At 44.7% G+C, this 20,246-nt stretch overlaps 1 protein-coding gene across 3 annotated transcripts in view; it reads right to left on the reverse strand.

Moving 5' to 3' along the window:
- Positions 1-20,246, reverse strand: part of SFSWAP (splicing factor SWAP) — a 194,198-nt gene that overhangs the window by 135,659 nt on the left and 38,293 nt on the right. For all 3 annotated transcript variants that reach the window (XM_073557037.1, XM_073557038.1, XM_073557039.1), the window contains 3 exons: positions 12,515-12,740; positions 11,022-11,155; positions 10,636-10,768 (listed from right to left, as the gene is read on the reverse strand). In XM_073557037.1, the coding sequence (XP_073413138.1) occupies positions 10,636-10,768; positions 11,022-11,155; positions 12,515-12,740 (493 nt within the window). The remainder of the gene's footprint in view (positions 1-10,635; positions 10,769-11,021; positions 11,156-12,514; positions 12,741-20,246) is intronic.

Here is a 20,246-nt window from a genome sequence, read left to right on the forward strand (position 1 = left end):
ACCACTGCAGGCAGAGATGGGTCTGACTCTAGCCGTTCACGTGACACTGTACTGATGTATCAGGGATTAATAGAGCATAAAAGGGAAAGAAGCAGAGTGAAATCTGAAATTCGAAATTAAATCAGAATGGAAATAAAAAAAACAAAACAGGATACTGAAATAAAAGTTAAGTACACCATATATAAGAAGTGCAGCTCAGTCAATCAAGTGGTTGGTTAAGGTAAGGGGGAAAAAAACCTGGAGTGCCAAATTAAAGGGAGTGTTGTACAAAAAACAGACTTTAAATAGGTTTTTGTGTTACAAGTATTTTATTTTTTTTTAAATCTTTTTTCATATCATGATCTTCTTTTAAAAGAAAAAAAAAAACCCACACAAAATTATCAATCTTGAAATTTTAAGTGGCCAATGGATTATTTCATATTCTCATTTCCTGTACTTTCAAGAGTTACAGAAAGGCATCTACACGTAGCCGATTAAGGATCCAGCATTCAGAATAGGCGATATACGCGTCATAGGTCGTGTCCTGGCATTTGATGCAGGCTCTGGAACTGAGCCCGCATCTTTTCAAACACGACAGCTGATTTTATCAGCTGTCATGTGCCCCTAACAGCCGCAGGTGGAATCATGATCCACCCGTGGCTGTTAACATGTTAAATTCCGCTGTCAATCACTGACAGCAGCATTTAACATGCGCGCATGAAGCGGGTCAAAAACCACGCCCATCGGCACCCGTCACATGATCAAGGGGGGTTGGCAGAAGAACCCAATGCTTGTCATTGTAGATCTGCTATGAGCGCCGCCCCGTGACCGGAGTTCATAGCAAATGATCATTTCTGCTACACATAGCAACCAATTTAAACAATGGGTCATTTTCTGATGGCAATCTTTATAATAATCTCTACTTCTAAATCAGATCTTTGTGGAGGGTTATGCACTTAACATTAACAGCAAACACAATGAAAACAAGCCGATCTGCAGATAAATCTCCTGCCTATGGGCCAACTCTCAGGTACAACATCCATTTCAATGCACAATTATGTCCCAATCTGTACACCTCTCGTTTTCGCTTCATGTCTGGCATACTGGCATAAACACAAGGAAACACATTTTTTTTTTTTTTTTTTTTTAACAGTGGAATGACTGGCACCCCCTCGACCTTGATCTTCTTCAACAGCCTGGGAAGAAGGGGGAGGGGAGGAAACAGATAGGGAAACGCAAACTGGGACCAGGGAATGGCCAAAGCTTTGGCGCCTACCGCGAGTGAGTCGCGGAACCTGGAGATGAAACATAGGACCTTTCTGTTCAGTCGGGACACCATGAGGTCCATGTCCGGAGGCCCCCATCGAATGCAGATCTGCTGTAAGATCTCCTGATGCAGGGACCTTTCTACCGCCGCGAGACCCTCGCGACTGAGAAAATCAGCGGCCCAGTTGTCCACGCCGGGAATATTAACTGCAGACATCGCCGGAACAGTCGACTCTGCCCAGCGAACAATCTTGGTTACCTCGGCCATTGCCGCGGAACTCCGGATCTCTCCCTGGTGATTGACATATGCCACCGCTGTGGCATTGTCTGTCTGAACTCAGATTGGCAGGCCCTTGAGAAGCGTTTCCCAGTGGAGGAGGGATAGAAGAATAGCTCTCAGCTCTAGGATGTTGATCGGCAGAGAGGATTCTTTCACCGACCAACGTCCATCCTCAGATGACAGAATACTGCTCCCCAGCCGAGAAGGCTGGCATCCGTCGTCACCACTTGCCAGTGGACGGGAATGAAGTACCTGCCCTGGAGGATGAGAGGGAAGTCCAGCCACCACCTGAGAGATCGTTTGACTTGGTAAGAGAGCCAAAAAGATGATTCAGGGAGAGAACAGACCTGTTCCACTGTAAAAAGGATGGCACGCTGAAGAGTTCTTGAGTGAAATTGGGCAAAAGGGATGGCCTTCGACGCTGCCACCATACTCCCTAGAACTTTCATGGCCGAGCGGAAGGAAGGAAACCGAGCGCTTTGTAGAGAGTGAACCACCCCTGCTGGAGGATTACTCTCTTCTCTTTGGGGAGAAAGACCCTTGTCCGACAGAACAAGGCAGGAATTTTTCCTGTTGACAAGCCACCCGAAATGGGCCAGGGTGTTGAGAACGATGGCGAAGCTGTCTTGAGCTTGAGAAAATGATGGAGCCTTGATGAGGATGTCGCCGAGGTACGAGATGAGGACAAGACCTCTGAGTCTCAAAATGGCCATCAAGGCTGCCATAATTTTGGTGAAAACCCTTGGGGCGGTTGCGAGACAGAACGGCAGGGTGACAAACTGGAAATAACGCTGATGTACTACAAAACGCAGGAACCTTTGGTGCCCTGGGAAAATAGGGACATGAAGATAGGCATCCTGAATGTCTATGGAGCACAGGAATTCCTGTGCCTCCATGGAAGCAATTATGGAACGAAGGGACGTCATCCTGAAATGTCTCAGGTGGACTCTCCTGTTCAGCAACTTGAGATGCAGGATGGGCCGCACCGTGCCGTCTTTCTTCGGCACCACAAACAGATTTGAATAGAAACTAGTGAAGCGCTCCGGCTCCAGGGCGGGCACAATCACCCCTGAACTGAGAAGGGAGGCGATGGCTGCAAAGAACCCCGGGACCAGGGAAGAACCCCTTGAGGACGGGATTCGAAGAAACTACTTTGGAGCCTCGAAGTGAAATCTATTTTGTATCCCGAGGATACTATCTCCATGACCCATGTGTCCTCCACCGAAGCTAGCCAACCGTCCTTGAAGAGGAGAAGACAACCGCCTAGCTTGGGAGATACGTCGGGATCTTGACACGAGTCATGTCGAGGAAGATCTGCCAGGCCTAGCCCTGATGGGTCTACCCTGGGTGCTACAGGAACGCCAGGAAGGGGTGGCTTTAAAGGAAACCTTTTTCCTATCCTAGTGAGTCTGCGGCCTCTACTTGTGGGAAAAAGCCTCTGTCGCCACGAAACAACAAAAGGACCGAAACTGCTGCTTCAGAGGTGGCAGTCGGGGTTTGGACTGTGGAAGGGAAGAAAATGTGACCCCAGTGGCATCCTTAATAATCTGGTCCAGCAGGGAGCCGAATAGGCGAGATCCCTCAAAAGGCAAACTGGTAAGTGACGTCTTTAAAGATAAGTCCGCTTGCCAGGCCTTACACGCCAGACTGTCCAGCGAATAGCCACAATATTGCTAGACACCTGAGCTGTGCAAGAAGCAGCGTTCAGGGAGGCCGAGACCAGGTACTTTCCAGCATGAAAAATCTGGTCGGCGAGATCCGCCAAGTCATCAGGACGAGCTCCGGAACGAATGCCATGACGGAGTTGTTTGGCCTATTTGGCAATGGACATCGAGACCCAGGTGGAAGCAAAAGCCGGGCATAATGCAGAAGCGGCCGCTTCAAAAGTTGATTTTTGCAAAGGATTCTATGATTCTGTCATTTTAGTCCTTGAGGGAAGCTCCATTAGCAAGCGGGAGCACTGTGCTGGTGGACAGTCTGGACACTGGCGGGTCCACGGTAGGGGAAGCTGTCCAATTAGCAGTGACCTCAGGAGAATAGGGATATAAGATTCCGAAGCGCTTTCCTCACTGAAAGCGTCTGGTCGGGTTCTCCCTTTCTCTGGCGCGTATCTCCTCAAATTCACCATGAGGGGCGAAGACCTTGGCAGATGATTTTGCCGGTCTAAACGAAACCGCTTGATCTGCGGGTTCCGTAGAGTTGTCTTTGATGCTAAAAGGTCTGGTTAACCACTATAATGAGGATCTGGATCAAATCTGTCATGTTAGAGGTTTGGTCTGATTCATCCTCCAACGGCGCATCCGAGAACGTCTCGCCTGAATCGGGAGAGGAAGATCGGGGAGAGGCAGACCGCCGGGAAGGCCCGGGGCGTGAGATGGAGCGGGAAGAGGACCTAGGAAGAAGCTCCTGTCTGGATCTCTTGCGGCCATGTTAGAGGGCCCGGACATTGAATCCTGTGACCCACTAGCAGCTGCGGGCGTAGGAGGGGGAAACCTGTCAAGAACGGACACCAGGGTCTGAGACACCTTGGTGAGGTCCGCCACGGACTGCGACAGAGAGGCCGTCCAGCCAGGAATAGGGACCTCGCGGTCGCCTGGGACAGAAAGGGGCTCCTGGGCGGTGGGTACAGTGGGGTTGCTGCAGCTCTGACAGAGGGGAGAAGACTGACCCGAAGGAAGCTTGCACTTTCCCGAAGAGCACACAAAGTGACTGATCAGAGCATAAGAAGAAGAAGAGGAAGAGGTATGAGGGCGATAGCGCTCTCCTTTAGGCATGATGAGACAGACCCACTAACAGGTGCCAGAAGGTTAGGGGACAGAAGGCGCAGAGGAGGGTGTCAGGCTGCAGAGCAGCTACTCACAGACTATGCAGGCTGACGGCAGAGCAGTCCGATGCAAGGCCCTGCAGGTATCAGGCAGTCGGCGGGGCGTCCAGAAGGTGTGGGGCTTCCAGGAAGTGGGCGACTGGCAAGTCCCTGCAGGTACCGGGCAGTTTGCGGGGCATACGGGAGAAGGCGACAATCACAGGTGCCAGTGAAGAAAGCGAGCGCAGCAGGAGGAAAAAGCACGCCTTCTCCGGATATGCTCTCTTTCAGGGACCCAGGGGAAGAGGCGGAGCCAGCTGCCATATTCAGGAGTAGCAAGATGGCGGCGGTCATTGCTCATACAGCGGCCGAGGAAGTGGGCTGAGCTAAATGCGGGCAGAAGACAAGACGGGCGGGAGAAAATCCTGCCTGGATGCAGGAGAAAATGGGCCGAAGCCAATGCCGAGCACTAAGCCCGAAAAGTCGGGGCCTACATTTATTGTCCTGACTGCCGGAGCAGGGGGGAGCAGCGTGGAGGTCCCGAGGAGGCACCAAAAGGAAGGTAGCCCAGAGCCGTATCCTGCTAGAAATTAAGGAATAAAGGCCCCTAACCTCAAAACGCCCGATGGGCCAATAAAGGAAACATAACTTCCTTTTTTATGACCTTCGTCATCTTCCCTCTTCTTTGAGAACCTGGTGGAGAGGGAGAAAAGTACCTCTTAATCCGGAGATGTAAGAAGTCCGAACTTGGCTTGAGAGTACCAACAGACTCTGGTGGGCTTGTGGATAGGGAGACGGGGGGGCAAGGACTGGATCCGGGTCACCTAAACACGCTTCTGTGTTAGGGGCTCTTGGTCCTGCCAGGAAGACATATGAGGATATGGGGTGGAAGTACACGCCGTACTCATAGTCTCTTTGTGGGAGTACAGTTGTGACTAGTCACACCGGGTACCTGAAAACGAACAAAGCACACTGAGGTAGCTATGGGTCTAATGAAAGACCCGTGCCACCTCCTACTGACACTAAGCTAAACTGAAACTGAGTAGCCTAGTGCCAGTCTGTGGGGTGTACACTGCAGAGGAGGAGCTAACTTTTTTTGTGCATAGTGTCAGCCTTCTAGTGACAGCAGCATACACCCATGGTTCCTGTATCCCCCAATGAGGCGATAGAGAAGCATGCATTTTTGCATGCGTTTACGCATGAGGATGATACGCTGTGTATTCAAACACCAATGTGAACCTAGCCTAACAAACATGATAAAACCCTTCGTATCGTTCCACCCCAGCGCCTGCATTGGTAGTCCGTGGCAGTCAGACTAGAGCTCTACAAACCACCTCCTACCTGAATTCCCAGCTTTTCATTAGTAGGCCCGGCTTGAAGCTATTATTTATATTACGCTTTGCTTACAAGACAACATGCCAGGCGTACTGTCCCGCAGAGGTGCCATTACATGTTAGAAGCAGGAGGTCTGCAAGGCTCTATTCTTGTAGCAACTAGTCAGACTAGGCCGCTGGTCCTGCACATCTTTTTGATAATTTCTACTGATCACTCTTTAGACATTAAGGCTATTTAACCCCTTGCCTCCACCATAAATTTGCATTTTTAGGTTTGCCCTTTTACCTGCCTTCTTCCAAGAGCCATAACCTTAGTTAATTTTCTTTTTTTAATCAGATTTGATCTTTATTGAAAGATCTTTATTGAAAGATTTTTAACAATACAACGAAAATAATGCAAATACATTTTCTCCCCCACCCTTCCCCAGCCATCTCAGAACAAAATTTGCATCAAGAATTACAGCATGAACCAATTATTGCACAATAAATTGACAGTGTTGGGTTCAGTTAATATTGAGCCTGTTGCTTATTACCTCCAAGAGACCGCTTGTTATATCTGGTGTCAAATACCTTTATTATATACCACAGAAATTTAAATATCACACTTGCAGGATTACAGACTAAGCTTAAGTATAAATTAGGTTACCAGCTGAAATAGAACCAAGTAAGGACAAAACAGACAAGCCATGGTAAGCTCGATATTTGTGTAAGGCTTATATATACACTCCCTCGTCTAGACGCACAAGCATCTGCATTTCCATCCATTAAGCCAGTGTATCACTATCACTTTCCTAATTTGGTTCAGTTCTTTTAAGCACCACTCTTACATTTTCATCTTCCGTAATCCCATCAACATAGCCCAAAATACAAATTATAGGTTGCTTAAAGGGAACTTGACAGCAGGATTGTGCACAGTAACCTAACCTAAACAGTGTCAGGTCGGCGCCGTTATACTGATTAAAATGATACCTTGGTTGACGAAATCCGTCTTGTGGTTGTTTCTTAATCTTTATTTTCAGTTCATGATATGCTCGTGCCCTAAGGCGGGTTTGGTGTATGTCGTGCTCTGATTAGATATTCATAATGCAGACCGCTGACAGGTCATTGATCCCTCACTGACCTGCCCCCTAGTTTGAATAATGAATATAATAATGTGTGTATTTGAAAAATCATGTCACTTCATCAAAATGGCGGCGTCTGCACACTATCACTTGTCAGTTTGTGCCTATTATATTGCTGTGCTGAAAAGAAAAAAAAAATCACCATCAAAATGGTGCCGTCGGCTGCGCCTGCGCATTAGCATCTATCGCATACCGATAGTTGCTACTGCGCCTGTGCCGGCTACTTGGTGCTGCAGCCAAAAAAAATTACACTACATCAATATGGTGCCGTCGGCTGGGCCTTCGCGTTGACAGCTATCGCGTTGACAGCTATCACGTTCCGATATATGCTACTTCATGTGAGCCGCTTCCAGAGCCATTTTGCTGAAGTATAAGTTTTCTTGGCTACAGCAACAAGGGTCAGGTGGAGGCGCTTTTACAGTAGCAGCCAACGGCGCCATTTTGATTGTGATTTTTTTTTTTTTCTTTTCAGCACAGCAATATAATAGGCACCAACTGACAAGTGATATTGCGCATGCGCCGCCATTTTGATGAAGTGACATGCTTTTTTCAAATACACACACTAGTATATTCATTATGCAAACCAGGGGGCGGGTCAGTGGGGGATCAGTGACCTGTCAGCAGCCTGCATTATGAATAGCTTATCAGAGCACCACATACACCAACTCCGCCTTAGGGCACGAGAATCTCATTAACACAAAACTGAAAATAAAGATTAAGAAACAACCACAAGACAGATTTCATCGACCACAAAGTATCATTTTATTCAGTATAACGGCGCCGACCTGACACTGTGTGTAGGTTACTATGCACAGTCCAGCTGACAGGATAATTTTAACAATTTCAAGGTCAAATACATTATTCACAGTTTAGGGTATGTTCACACTGAGTACTTTTGCTGCGTTTTTTTTTTTTTCAGTTTTTTTTATGCTAATTTTCAGCTGCTTTTTCCATTACCAGCAAAGCCTATGAGATTTAACAAATCTCATGCACACACATTGGTTTTTTGTGTCATCAGGATTTTGTGCTTTGCTGCTTTTTTTGGACATAGAGCATGTCACTTTCAGTGTTTCTGCAGTGTCTTTCACCATTTGCTTGAAAGGGTGTTGAAAAAACGCTGCAAAAATGCAGGTATCATTTGCAGCGTTTTTTCTGCAGAAAAGTCATGGACATTAGCATGGACAAAGACACAAACGCACCAAAACCTGCATTTTTGCGCGCAGCTTCTTTCCTGCCAAGAAACCAGGTTTTGCTGCAGAAAAAAAAAAACAGCAGCATAAACGCCCAGTGTGAACATACCCTTATAGTTTGGGTCCAAAAATTTCCAAATGAGTTACAAGCTCAGAGCATATGTATTTTATCAGCAGGTCCATCCCCAAATCTTGTGCATGAGCCATCTGATCGCACCATTATTTTAAACGAATTCAGAGGGTTCTATATGATTTGTGCAAGAGGTACAATTGTGAAAGCCTCTGGGCCTCGCTTGTGGACAATTGAGGATCAGAGGAGCCTATATTTTCCTATTCATCAGGATCAATTGCTCCAGTATCCTGCTCTCATTTTCCTTCAATTTTCAAAGGGTGTTTGGACATAAATTGAGCCAGTAGTTTATAACTTACAGATAGCTCCTGCTACCTGATTTTGAAACGTGTGAAATAGTAAGTGATTATGTAATCTGTTTTATAGTGTTTTGTTTGGAAATACTGAAAAAGCACTTATGTGGGACGGGAGTAAAAATTAATCTCAATTGTTGAAAGCTTTACAACACTCCATCTATCTAAAGTTAGTAATGAAGAGGACTCCAGCTTTCCTCCACGGACTAAATCACTCCAACCTAAACATTTCTGGGAGTTTTGGGTTCTGCCATATAGAAGCAACTGGGATGTACCCCTCTATTTCTAGTTACTGTTTCACCACTTACCAGGTTTTGATCATTAGGGTAGAGAGGATGGAAGTTTAGTTTTACTCCTCCCTTGATATCCCACCTCCAAGAAGGACATAATTGGAATGCCCTACATAGGTTCTTGAAGTATAGCTACAATAGGGCCCTGCAACATGTTGAGTAGCTGGGGCTACGAAGCCAGGAAATTTAGCCTCGGATTTTCGGTAGCCAGACCCCCCCTTCCTCCTTATCTCGTTGTAGCTTGTCATATTTAATTTGAGCAACACCTTTTCTTCAAAATCAATTCCCTGAACATGGCTTGGAACTTGAAGTTTTTATGGGGGAGTCATATCAGGGTACGATGTATAATCTAGGGCAGCTGTCTTATAACCATTTTGACCTAGTTTGTGCGACCTACTACTGATAAAAATAACTTGCACTAGATAACTTCAATTTATTTTTCAGTCAAAATAACCATGAGGGTATCTTTTTGTAGTTTTGAAAGACACAATCCATTTTACTATACACTGTAAGCGTCCATCACCCCCGACATGCATTTTAAATGGGATATACAGTATTGTAGGGGACTTAAAATTCGGGCTGAGAACGGTGAGAAAAAAAATAGAATTCTGCCACTGGTTTAATCTTATGGTATTCATTATATGAAACACAAACATTGCAGCAATATCAAACTCACATACATGTTTACAGTAAAAAAAAAAAAAGTCAGAAATTTTTAAAAATACATTTGGGTTGGTATTGCCCTTTTTCTGAAACCCATAACGTTTTTATCAGTCAATACAGCTGTATGAAGTCTTTTTTTGTGCGTGTGACGAGCTGATGGATTTGATACAAATTTGAGTAACATATAATTATGATTCACCAAAACATCATATCATTATAAGGAAGTATGGTGACCAAAAGACAATCCTTGTGTTTTTTTGTTTTTACAGAGTTTATCTTAGTAATTCATTTTATATTTTGAAAGACCACATTTTACAAACGTGGCAAAACCAAATATGTTTTGTGTGTTTTTTTTTTTTTTTAATACTTTTAATGTTCACATGGAAAAAGTGATGGTGCTTTGAATTTTCATGTTTGAAGGTTTTCTTTCCCCTATTAAAAACCTTAGCTTCAGTTTGTACTTTATTTTTTGTCCCTTTAGTGTATTGATTGCTTATACTTAATGTTGCATGTGGCCGAGCTTCACTGGAGTACCAAGATGGCAGGTAGGTCCCTGACTACTATGGTAATATATTGGTGGTCCATTGCTCGGGGGTTGGGAAGGGTTGATGAAAGCCAGTGCAAGGCAAACATTTAAATATTACTCTCAGATTCACAGCAGCATCTAAATGGTTGACAGCAGCGATCAGAACAGCTTCACTTCCTGTTTATAGAGACAGGTGCTGGCTATGTAGCAAAGCTAGCATCTCATGCGTATGGAGGGAGATCAGCTCCTGCAAACCACTCCACACACTGTGCCCCAGAGCTGTTGTACATGCATGTAATTCTGAGCTAAAAGGTTGCAGTTGAGTGGAAGGGCACATGGCAATTGGTGACTGTAACAACAATGTTGCTAAACAAATTAAAAAAAAATAAAGCAAAATGAAACCAATAGTGGTGAAGATAGCCTAAATTTATGGACACACCTGTTTTTACTCCAAATACCCTAGGCAATCAATCTGCTTGCCCAATGAAGCCTCTAATCACCATTTGATTTCAAGGATTCTGCTGCTTCCCTTGTGGATTACAATTATGAGACGTTCACGAGTTAGTTAACTTCTATAAAATGCTGGGATTTACCTTTACTACCCTCACAGCACCATGAAACTTTAGCTTCAGTAAGATTGAAAACAAATTAAAAATAACTCTGATACAAAACAAATAAGACAAAGAGACAAATGCACCCAAAGAGCAGCGTTCAAGAAACCGTCTCCAAGGACTGGATATAGACTAAACATCTCACTTACTGTCTGCTGTGCTTTCGGTCTCCGCGGGGGGAGCAGGTGCAACATTAACAGCCAGCTGGGAGGCCATCTTCTCATTCTGTGCCTTTCTGACAAGAGCTGCAAGTGGGTGGTCAGGATCGATCACCTTTAAAGGCTACAAAATATAAGAAGTGTTCAGAAATTTACAGTTCACAAAAGAACAACTTGTAACACAGCTGCAATACAGGAATAAAGCAGAGGACAATGGAAACAAGTGATAAAATCAGAGTCTTAAAGTTATTCACTGCACAAGTAGATGACTAAAAAGGGAACAAAAAAAGAAAAAAAAATGCATCAAAATCATGAGCATTTACTAAAAATACAGCCCCAAAATTGACTGGAATTTGACATCACTAATATTTTAGTACCTTAGTAATCTCTTCCAGTCTACTACAACGCTTCGAAGCAAATAGACTCGGATGCAGGTAATCACCGCCTTCATCATCATCATCATCGTCGTCGTCCTCATGGTCACTGTGTTTGCCTGTATTGGCTACAGATTCTAGAAAAATTTAACAACATTACTGTTATACTCACAAAACCTAACACATTTCTATATACACAAGTTCGAGAAATATAGGGGAATTCAGTCTCCAGCTGAAGTTCTGCCGTACGGTTGTCCTACATTGCTTTTATATTATCCATGGAAGAGAATGGATCGACACTAGGCATTTTATTTTGTATACGCTTCAACTGCCAGGAAGGCACAGAAGCTCTGAAATCATACAAACATCAAATCCCTGGCTGCATGACTTAATGTAGGATGAGAAGTTGTATTCCCTGACCAGGAACAACAGTCTTACCATTATCTGAACCATGGACAGCCTTTACAAGCCACCTGGCAGCGTGAATTTTTGCTAATATTTCAGCAGTTCTATATTTATTGACACTTTGCGCCCAAGGTCAGAGTCACACCTCCAAGAAACATAGACCATACTTGGATAGGAAGACCTGGCCCAATCGCTGCGTCTCCCAACCTGATCTACCAGCTTTATATATGTCTAGAAATGTAGCTCAGGTCTTCAGATCAGAGGCTGGGCCCGGTCGTCTGTTCACAGCATGGTCCGCATTTCAGGGATGTGGGCAACCAGCCTAAATCAGACCATTTATCGACTGACTCGCATGTGTGTCTGTATTGCAGAGTTTTAGTTTCTTCAATCTTGATAACTTTGTGAGCATATTTACCTGCAGACAGTGGCATAAATCATAGAATAAAAACTATGGACATCATTTTTAGGAGGTGTTGTGCATTTAAGGGTATTTTTGCACACATGCGGAAGTTAGTTTTGATTAAAAAAAATTGTATGAAGACCCCCTTGATTTCCAGGCGTTATTTATGAAATCTGGCTGATGTCAATTTTCAAAACATAATATGGGAAAAGGAGGTGAAGTAATAGGATTTCATTTATGATTTGTTTTAAAGTTATAATTCAGGTTTTATTAGCATATTTTTTAAATTGTTCAAATTGTCCCAAAACTCCTGACATTGACAACGTTAAAGAGGACCTTCCAGGAAATTTTTCATGCTGAACTGGACAAAATGTAATAATGGCTGCAGAGAGGAATCACTTTTTTTTTTTTTTTAAATTTGCATCTCCATTGCAGAGATATTAGTAATCAAAGTATTTACACGAGTCAACAAAATAATTGCCTCATTATGTTCTACTTTAATTGAAATCATTGACATGGTGAATTATTCTCCCTCTACCACCCACCTCCCCCCAATAATCCCATTTAAGTGGATAGAAGAGCAACAACCATGGTTTTAACCTACGTCAGTACAGGTTTCGAAAAAGTCCAGGAGCAAAACATGAAGTTAATAGTAGTAAGAAATTGGAACTAAAGTAAAAATAGTGCCTACTTTTTTGCTCTTCCTTCTGTTTTTCTGTGTGTGAGTTATAGCGTCCTTCTTTCATGGCCTTCTGGATGTGCTTGTAATAAGGGTTGAGGTAGTGATCAAAACGTAAAAAGTCAAACTGTGAGTTTCGTGCTTGCTTGGCTTTTAACATGATCTCAAACTGAGCACCCTGCTTGCAGACAAAATTTGCTGTACGTTCTATAATGGCATGCATTTTTGCAGTGGGCGGCTGGTAAAAAAAAAAAAAAAAAAAAAAAAGGAAAAAAAAAAAAACATTATTTCTTAAGGCATATCCAAGAAAATTATTTTACAAAATCAGTGTAAGGGTGTGTGCACACGCTGCGGAATGCTCTGCGGATTTGTCCGCACGGATTTTATAAAATCTGCGGTTTTGCCCTGCGGTTTTCCATCTCTACAATGGAGCAGATGGCAAACCGCAGCGGAATCCGCAGAAAGAATTGACATTTCAATTCTTTCTGCGGTTTGGAAACCGCGGAAAATTCCGCAGCGTCTGCACTGCGGCTTTCATTTTCCATAGGCTATAAAGGTACTGTACAACGCAGCAGAAACTGCTGCGAATCCGCAGCAGAATCCACAGAGTGTGCACATACCCTATGGAGTAGTTCACATTGCGTTAGGGGCCATGCGTTGAGCACATCCGTTACATAGCGGCACTAACGATGTGTTAACGCACTCAATGGCCACAATAATAGTAACGCATGCCAAAATCGGCATGCGTTAGAGATGATGCGATACTTTATGACGCACCCTCGAACACGGTCTGCAGCGTTTTCGGGTGCGTCGGGTCTAACGCACAGCGAACGGATGCGTTCCCTGTGCATAGACCAGTATGGCTAACGCATAGTAGCGAAATGCTACCATGCGTTAGTGCATACCGTTAGCGCTAGGGCACAAAAGATGCCGAAAATGACATCAGCGTTAGCGCATCCGTTTAACAGATCCATTAAACGAATGCCCCTAACGCAATGTGAACTAAGCCTAACTAAGTTAAAGTTGAGGTGAAAGGTTTATAATTGCATTGCTATGTCCAAGCTGTTTGTAGATCAGAAGGCAGCACCTAACAAATCTGAATTATTTGGCCCCAACCAACCATCAATGAAAGGACCATTAAGGGTGATAAGTATTGCTAAATGTGTTATTGACCACACTGGATGCTGTAAAATCATTTACATCAGTGTCATGGTTTCAGTTTCCAATGGAGATCTGAACAGACTTGGCTATATTATTCCTCAGCTCCATGGAACGGTGTTAGGGTAGATTTTAGTGTGCACAGTGTCAGAAGGCGATGTGCTAGTAAAACGGGATGTTTAAGCCCATGTCAATGAAAGTTCCAAATTCACACCACACTCTTGAGTATATGTTGCAAAAAGATATTTATTAAAGTCCATACATAAAAAATTGGGAGCAGATGGTAACTGGTGCAAAAAAAAAAAAAAAAAAAGCGACTATATATTATTCTATGATGTTTCAACCCATCCTGGATATTAATCATTTAGTTGCTGAAAGAAAAGAGAAGACATATGAAAATCCTATCCAAATCATATGAAAATTAAAATTCAAAGAAAGAAATTACACAAAGCTCAAATTCGAAAATTAAAAAAATGCTGGAACCAGGAGAAGACAAGCAAATAATCGAAAATAAAATGAATAGCAATGGTGTGTATACAATTAATCAAGAACATGTTTTTTGTTTTTTTTTAAAGGTGGCATATAAAGCCGACTGATATAATAAAGTCTGTGGACAGAGGCTTACGTGGCGTTACCAATTGCCTATAGATTCGCCTCGCCTCTTATTGAGGATCTACAGTTAGGTCCATATTTGGACAGAGACAACATTTTTCTAATTTTGGTTCTAGACATTACCACAATGAATTTTAAACAAAACAATTCAGATGCAGTTGAAGTTCAGTCTTTCAGCTTTCATTTGAAGGTATCCCATTAAAATTGGATGAAGGGTTTAGGAGTTTCAGCTCCTTAACATGCGCCACCCTGTTTTTAAAGGGACCAAAAGTAATTGGACAATTGACTCCAAGGCTATTTCATGGACAGGTGTGGGCAATCCCTTCGTTATGTCATTCTCAATTAAGCAGATAAAAGGCCTGGAGTTGATTTGAGGTGTGGTGCTGGCATTTGGAAGGTTTTGCTGTGAAGGAAACATGCGGTCAAAGGAGCTCTCTATGCAGGTGAAACAAGCCATCCTTAAGCTGCAAAAACAGAAAAAACCCATCCGAGAAATTGCTACATTAGGAGTGGCAAAATCTACAGTTTGGTACATCCTGAGAAAGAAAGCACTGGTGAACTCATCAATGCAAAAAGACCTGGACGCCCACGGAAGACAACAGTGGTGGATGATCACAGAATAGTCTCCATGGTGAAGAGAAACCCCTTCACAACAGCCAACCAAGTGAACAACACTCTCCACCAGGTAGGTGTATCAATATCCAAATCTACCATAAAGAGAAGACTGCATGATAGTAAATACAGATGGTTCACTGCACGGTGCAAGCCACTCATAAGCATCAAGAATAAAAAGGCTAGACTGGACTTTGCTAAAAAAAACATCTAAAAAAGCCAGCACAGTTCTGGAAGAACATTCTTTGGACAGATGAAACCAAGGTCAACCTCTACCAGAATGATGGAAAGAGAAAAGTATGGCGAAGGCATGGTACAGCACATGATCCAAAGCATACCACAACATCTGTAAAACACGGTGGAGGCAGTGTGATGGCTTGGGCATACATGGCTGCCAGTGGCACTGGGTCACTAGTGTTTATTGATGATGTTGTGAAGGGCTAAAACTAAAATCAGAGCTGAAGTTTCATTTTCTCCATTTTTGTGGCTTTAAGATAAATTTTTGTAATTGGGGTAAAAGTTCAGGCTGTCATGAAACCAGACTGTTAATCATCGGGTGCAAGATAAGGGACCCGGGGGTGTATTACTCTGAAGAATATGCCATTAAACTACTTTCTATGCTATTTGGATACAGACATAAATGTAGTTTCCGGTTTTCTTGCAATATTATTGGCTTATAAAGTGAAGCAATACCATGATGCTATTGGTAGTGGAGAACTTTGCATAATTAAGCAAAATATTATATTAGAAGTGACTAAAATAAACGGGACTAGTGATCTGTCTTGATCCTACCGCACAGAGACCCCCCGTCTCAGTGTGGTTATTCCCAGTTGCTAGCAACGCCCTGTGGATTAATTTGGAAATCACTTGGTCAACCGTGAAGGGTTAATTTAGCCCTCCCTCAATAGCTCCCTCGACAGCTGCCGCCCACCTTGGGACGCCTCTGCCCCGGAGGATAACAAGACAAAGGACCCTCGGAGCGGACACAGGTGCTGGAAAAATTGGAACTGATCATCCCCCACGACAACCACAGTAAGTTGGCAGTTATACTGTTCAGACTGTCCGTTGGTGTGGTTTTCCTGTGTCTGTTGCTGCAAAGAGGATCTGAGGTTTGTCCTTGATGGTGGGGTGATTCATGGGTGGAATCATATAGAGATGCAGTCCCACTGGGGGCCCAGTGCTCGAACCGTACCTCATAAGGGACGGACACCCCGGATTGACCAGTGATTGTGAATCTCTTTATAGTCAAAATATCCTGATCACTGTTAGTATCAGGCGTGGTGAGGTGATCGAAGATTGGGTAGGATATGTAACTTAGGAATTATATATATACACACACACACATAGCCAGAGGTGTCCGGAGGGATAGTCTGAGACGCCCTCCTCCTTTCACTGAGTACCGCGTTGAATTCTGGGCTTCCCAGAGGGGGATTGACCCTGTGGAACAGACTGTACGGCCGCTCCAGATCTGTGCACAACTGAAGTAAGGATATTTAGCTCTAAATGAGAGAATCCGTGGAAGGAAAACCACCATAGTTACTTACCGGTAGCCGTTTTTTCTGGAACCCATGACAACACACCTGAGAGGGATCCGCCCCACCAGGACAGGAACCTACTGAGATATAAGGGGCGGAACCTCTCCCCCGCTTCAGTTGGTTACAGAGCAGTGAGAGGACTTCCCGGTTAGTTACATGTTAATCCAACACCACATCACACAAATGCACCGTACTAAACGTGCACACCCATACGGTGAAAAGGGGGGGGGGGATATACGGGTGCTGCCATGGGTTCCGGAAAAAACGGCTACCGGTAAGTAACCATGGTGGTTTTCCCTGCACCCATGACAGCACACCTGAGAGATTTTTGGAGACTTCAAAACACCTTAGGGAGGGACCACCACTTGCAGCACCCTTCAACCAAAGGTTAAGTCAGCCGAGGAGGATAGATTTAATCTATAGTGCTTAAAGAAGGTTGAAGGTGAGGCCCAGGTAGCGGCCTTACAAATTTGCTCAATCTATACCTCTGCCTTTTCAGCCCAAGAGGTCGCCATGGCTCTGGTGGAATGGGCCTTGATGCCGCCAGGAATCGGAACACCATTAGCTGAGTAGGCTACACTAATGGCCTCCCTAATCCATCTGGCAATAGTCCCTTGTGAAACCCCATAGACTTTCCTGGCACCCTGAAAGGACACGAACAGGGACTGGGACCTCCTCCACTGCCTAGTGACAGATATATATTCTAGCAGGGCTCTCTTAACGTCCAATCTATGGAATTTTTCCTCCCCTGAATTCTTTGGATTATCGCAGAAGGATGGGAGGATAATCTCCTGACCTCGATGGAAATCTGATGCTACCTTAGGCAGATAAGCGGGGTCTGTTCTTAATATTACCCTGTCCTGAAAAACTTATGTATAGGGTGGATTTACCGAGAGAGCCTGCAAGTCGCTTACTCTACGGGCCGATGTGAGGGCCACTAAAATGATCGTTTTTCGGGTCAGATATTTTATGGGTAGCTGATGTAAAGGCTCGTATGGTTCTTTTGTAAGGGCCTCTAGTACCAGGTTTAAATCCCATGGGTCTATTCTAGGTATTTGAATAGGCCTAGACCTATGGCAGGATTTGATAAATCGGGATACCCATCTATTTGCTGCCAATTTGCAGTTATAGAGCGCTGCTAGTGCAGATACCTGAACTTTAAGAGTGTTTACCGCTAACCCCAGCTGCAACCCTGATTGTAAAAACTCCAAGATGGCACTAATCGGGGGTTCTTGTTCTAACGGCTTACCTAGGAACTGCAGGAATTTATTCCATGTTCTGCCATAGATATTGGTTGTCACCGGTTTTCTACTCTTTAGCAGGGTGGCCACCAACCCAGTAGAGAACCCTCTATCCATTAACAGCGCCCTTTCAAATTCCATGCCGTCAGATGGAATCCTTTGACCTGAGCGTGGAATATTGGACTCTGTGCTAGTAGGTCCGGGATTTCTGGCAGAACCCATGGATCGCAGAGGGACATCATTAGTAGCAGAGCGAACCAGGGCCTTTTTGGCCAAAATGGAGCTATTAGTATCATCCTGGCTTGATCGTTCCTGATCTTCTTGACAACTGTTGGGATCAGGGCCACTGGGGGGAACGCATAGGCTAGCCTGAAGTCCCACGGAATCTGTAATGAGTCCACTGCCCATGGTTTTTCCCTCGGGTTTAGTGAGCAAAACCTCTCTGTTTGCCTGTTGTACTTGTTGGCAAAGAGGTCTATCACCGGTTTCCCCCAAAGTTGTGTTATTTTGAAAAACGGACCGATTTAGTGCCCATTCTCTTTGCCTCAGAGTATTGCGGCTCAGGAAATCAGCCTCTATGTTCTCTGCCCCTTTTATGTGCAGGGCCGTTAAGGAGTGTAGGTGTTGCTCTGCCAAGAATGTCGCCCGCTGCCTTCATTAGGGAGTGTGATCTTGTCCCCCCTTGGTGGTTGATGTACGCCACCGTTACTTTGTTGTCCGACATGATGCGGACATTGCGACCCCTGAGTAGGGGAATGAAGTGGCTCAGGGTTTTGTTCACTGCTCACAGTTCTCTCAGGTTGGAGGATGCCCCCATTTCTTGAGGCCTCCAGGAACCCTGGGCTACATGACCCCTTAGGTGTACCCACCAACCCAAGGAGCTTGCGTCTGTCAGTATTACGTCGGACGTCTGTCTGTCCAAAGGCATTCCCGAAGCCAGGTTTGTACTGTCCAGCCACCAGTTGAGAGAGTCTCTGGTCTCTAAGGAAAGCTCCAGTCTTCCTTCTAAACGCCCTTTCAGCGATCTTTGTGCTGATAGTATCTCTCCCTGGAGCTGTCGGGTGTGAAATTGAGCCCACCTGACCGCCGGAATACAGGCTGTCAGGGTACCTAGTAGAGACATCGCGTTTCTCAATGTCATATAAGGCTGGTCCCGGGCAGCCAAAGTCATGTTCTGTACCTTCTCTATTTTGGCCTCCGGAAGCAGACACACTTGCTGTTCTGAATCCAGGATAAACCCCAGGAAGGTCTGTTTTCTTAGGGGCTGTATTTTTGATTTTTTGAAGTTTATTATCCACCCTAATTCCTGTAAGGTGTCGGTCACCCGGCTCAACTGTGCCGTACAGTGTACAGTGGTCCTCTGAGCTGCCCACTATAAGGAAATCGTCCAAGTAGGGTATTATGACCGTATCGTGAATTCGGAGGAAGGCTGTTACCTCCGCTATGACCATGGTAAAAACCCTCGGGGCTATGGATATGCCAAATGGAAGAGCTCTGAATTGGAAATGCCTGAGTATGCCCTGGATATAGAGAGACACTCAAGTACTTTTGGTAACCTGGATGGATAGGGATGTGATAATATGCATCCTTTAGATAAACTACGGCCATAAAACAATCTTGATGTAGCAGCTTTATGGCCGTAGCCACCGATTCCATCTTGAAGGTCTGATTCCTTATCCACCGATTGAGACCCCTGAGGTTTATGATAGTCCTGAATGATTGATCTGGTTATTTTTTTTTTTTTTTAAGAAAAAAGGGGGGAATAGAACACCCTTCCTTCCTGTGTGTTTGGGACTTCGGAAAGGACCTGCTTGTCTATCAGGCTCAGGATCTCTGATTCCAAGGCCAACTGTTCTTTGCTCGCCTTCCTGATAGGGGTGATGACAAACACGGATTTTGGCTGGCGAACAAAGGGGATTCTCAGGCCTTCTCTTAAGATGCCTAGGATCCAGGTATTGGAAGAGATCTTTCCCCAGGCCTGGGAAAACAGTGCCAATCTCCCCCCTACCGGAATGCTGGCGTCATTGTGGAGATTTCTTTGAAGTGGAGGTGCCTCCACCAAACATAAATCCTGACTCCTTTTTCATTTTATCTTCCCATCTTCTATCGGCCGGAGGACGATCCCTAGTGAATCTTGCCCTCCGAAAGGGCTGTCTTCCCTGATCTGTCGGGAACCTGGGAAAGCCCTTCTTACTATCGATTGCCTTTTCCAGGATATCATCTAAGTTCTTGCCGAATAAAAACCGACCATCACAGGGGAGAGAGCACAGTTTAGCTTTAGACTGCAGGTCACCTGGACAGCCTTTAAAGTAACAACGCGCGTCTGGCGGCATTTGATAATCCTGCCGCCCTAGCTGTCAACCTCAGAGTCCGCCGAGGTGTCTGCCAAAAAAGCTGCTGCCCCATGCAGGAGGTACATATCGGCCAATATCTTCTCTCTTGGGACTTTTGACGCTAGCCTCTCTTCTAACTGCTGGAGCCAAATCATCAGGGAACGCGTCGTGCAGGTGCCTGCTTTAATCCTCCCGCTGTTGCTTCCCATGCATGCCTTAAATAAAAATCAGCTTTTTTGTCTAGCGGGTCTCT

Source organism: Dendrobates tinctorius, unplaced genomic scaffold, assembly GCF_039654945.1.
Source record: "Dendrobates tinctorius isolate UK_male_01 unplaced genomic scaffold, ASM3965494v1 ptg000243l, whole genome shotgun sequence".
NCBI classification, from domain to species: domain Eukaryota; kingdom Metazoa; phylum Chordata; class Amphibia; order Anura; family Dendrobatidae; genus Dendrobates; species Dendrobates tinctorius.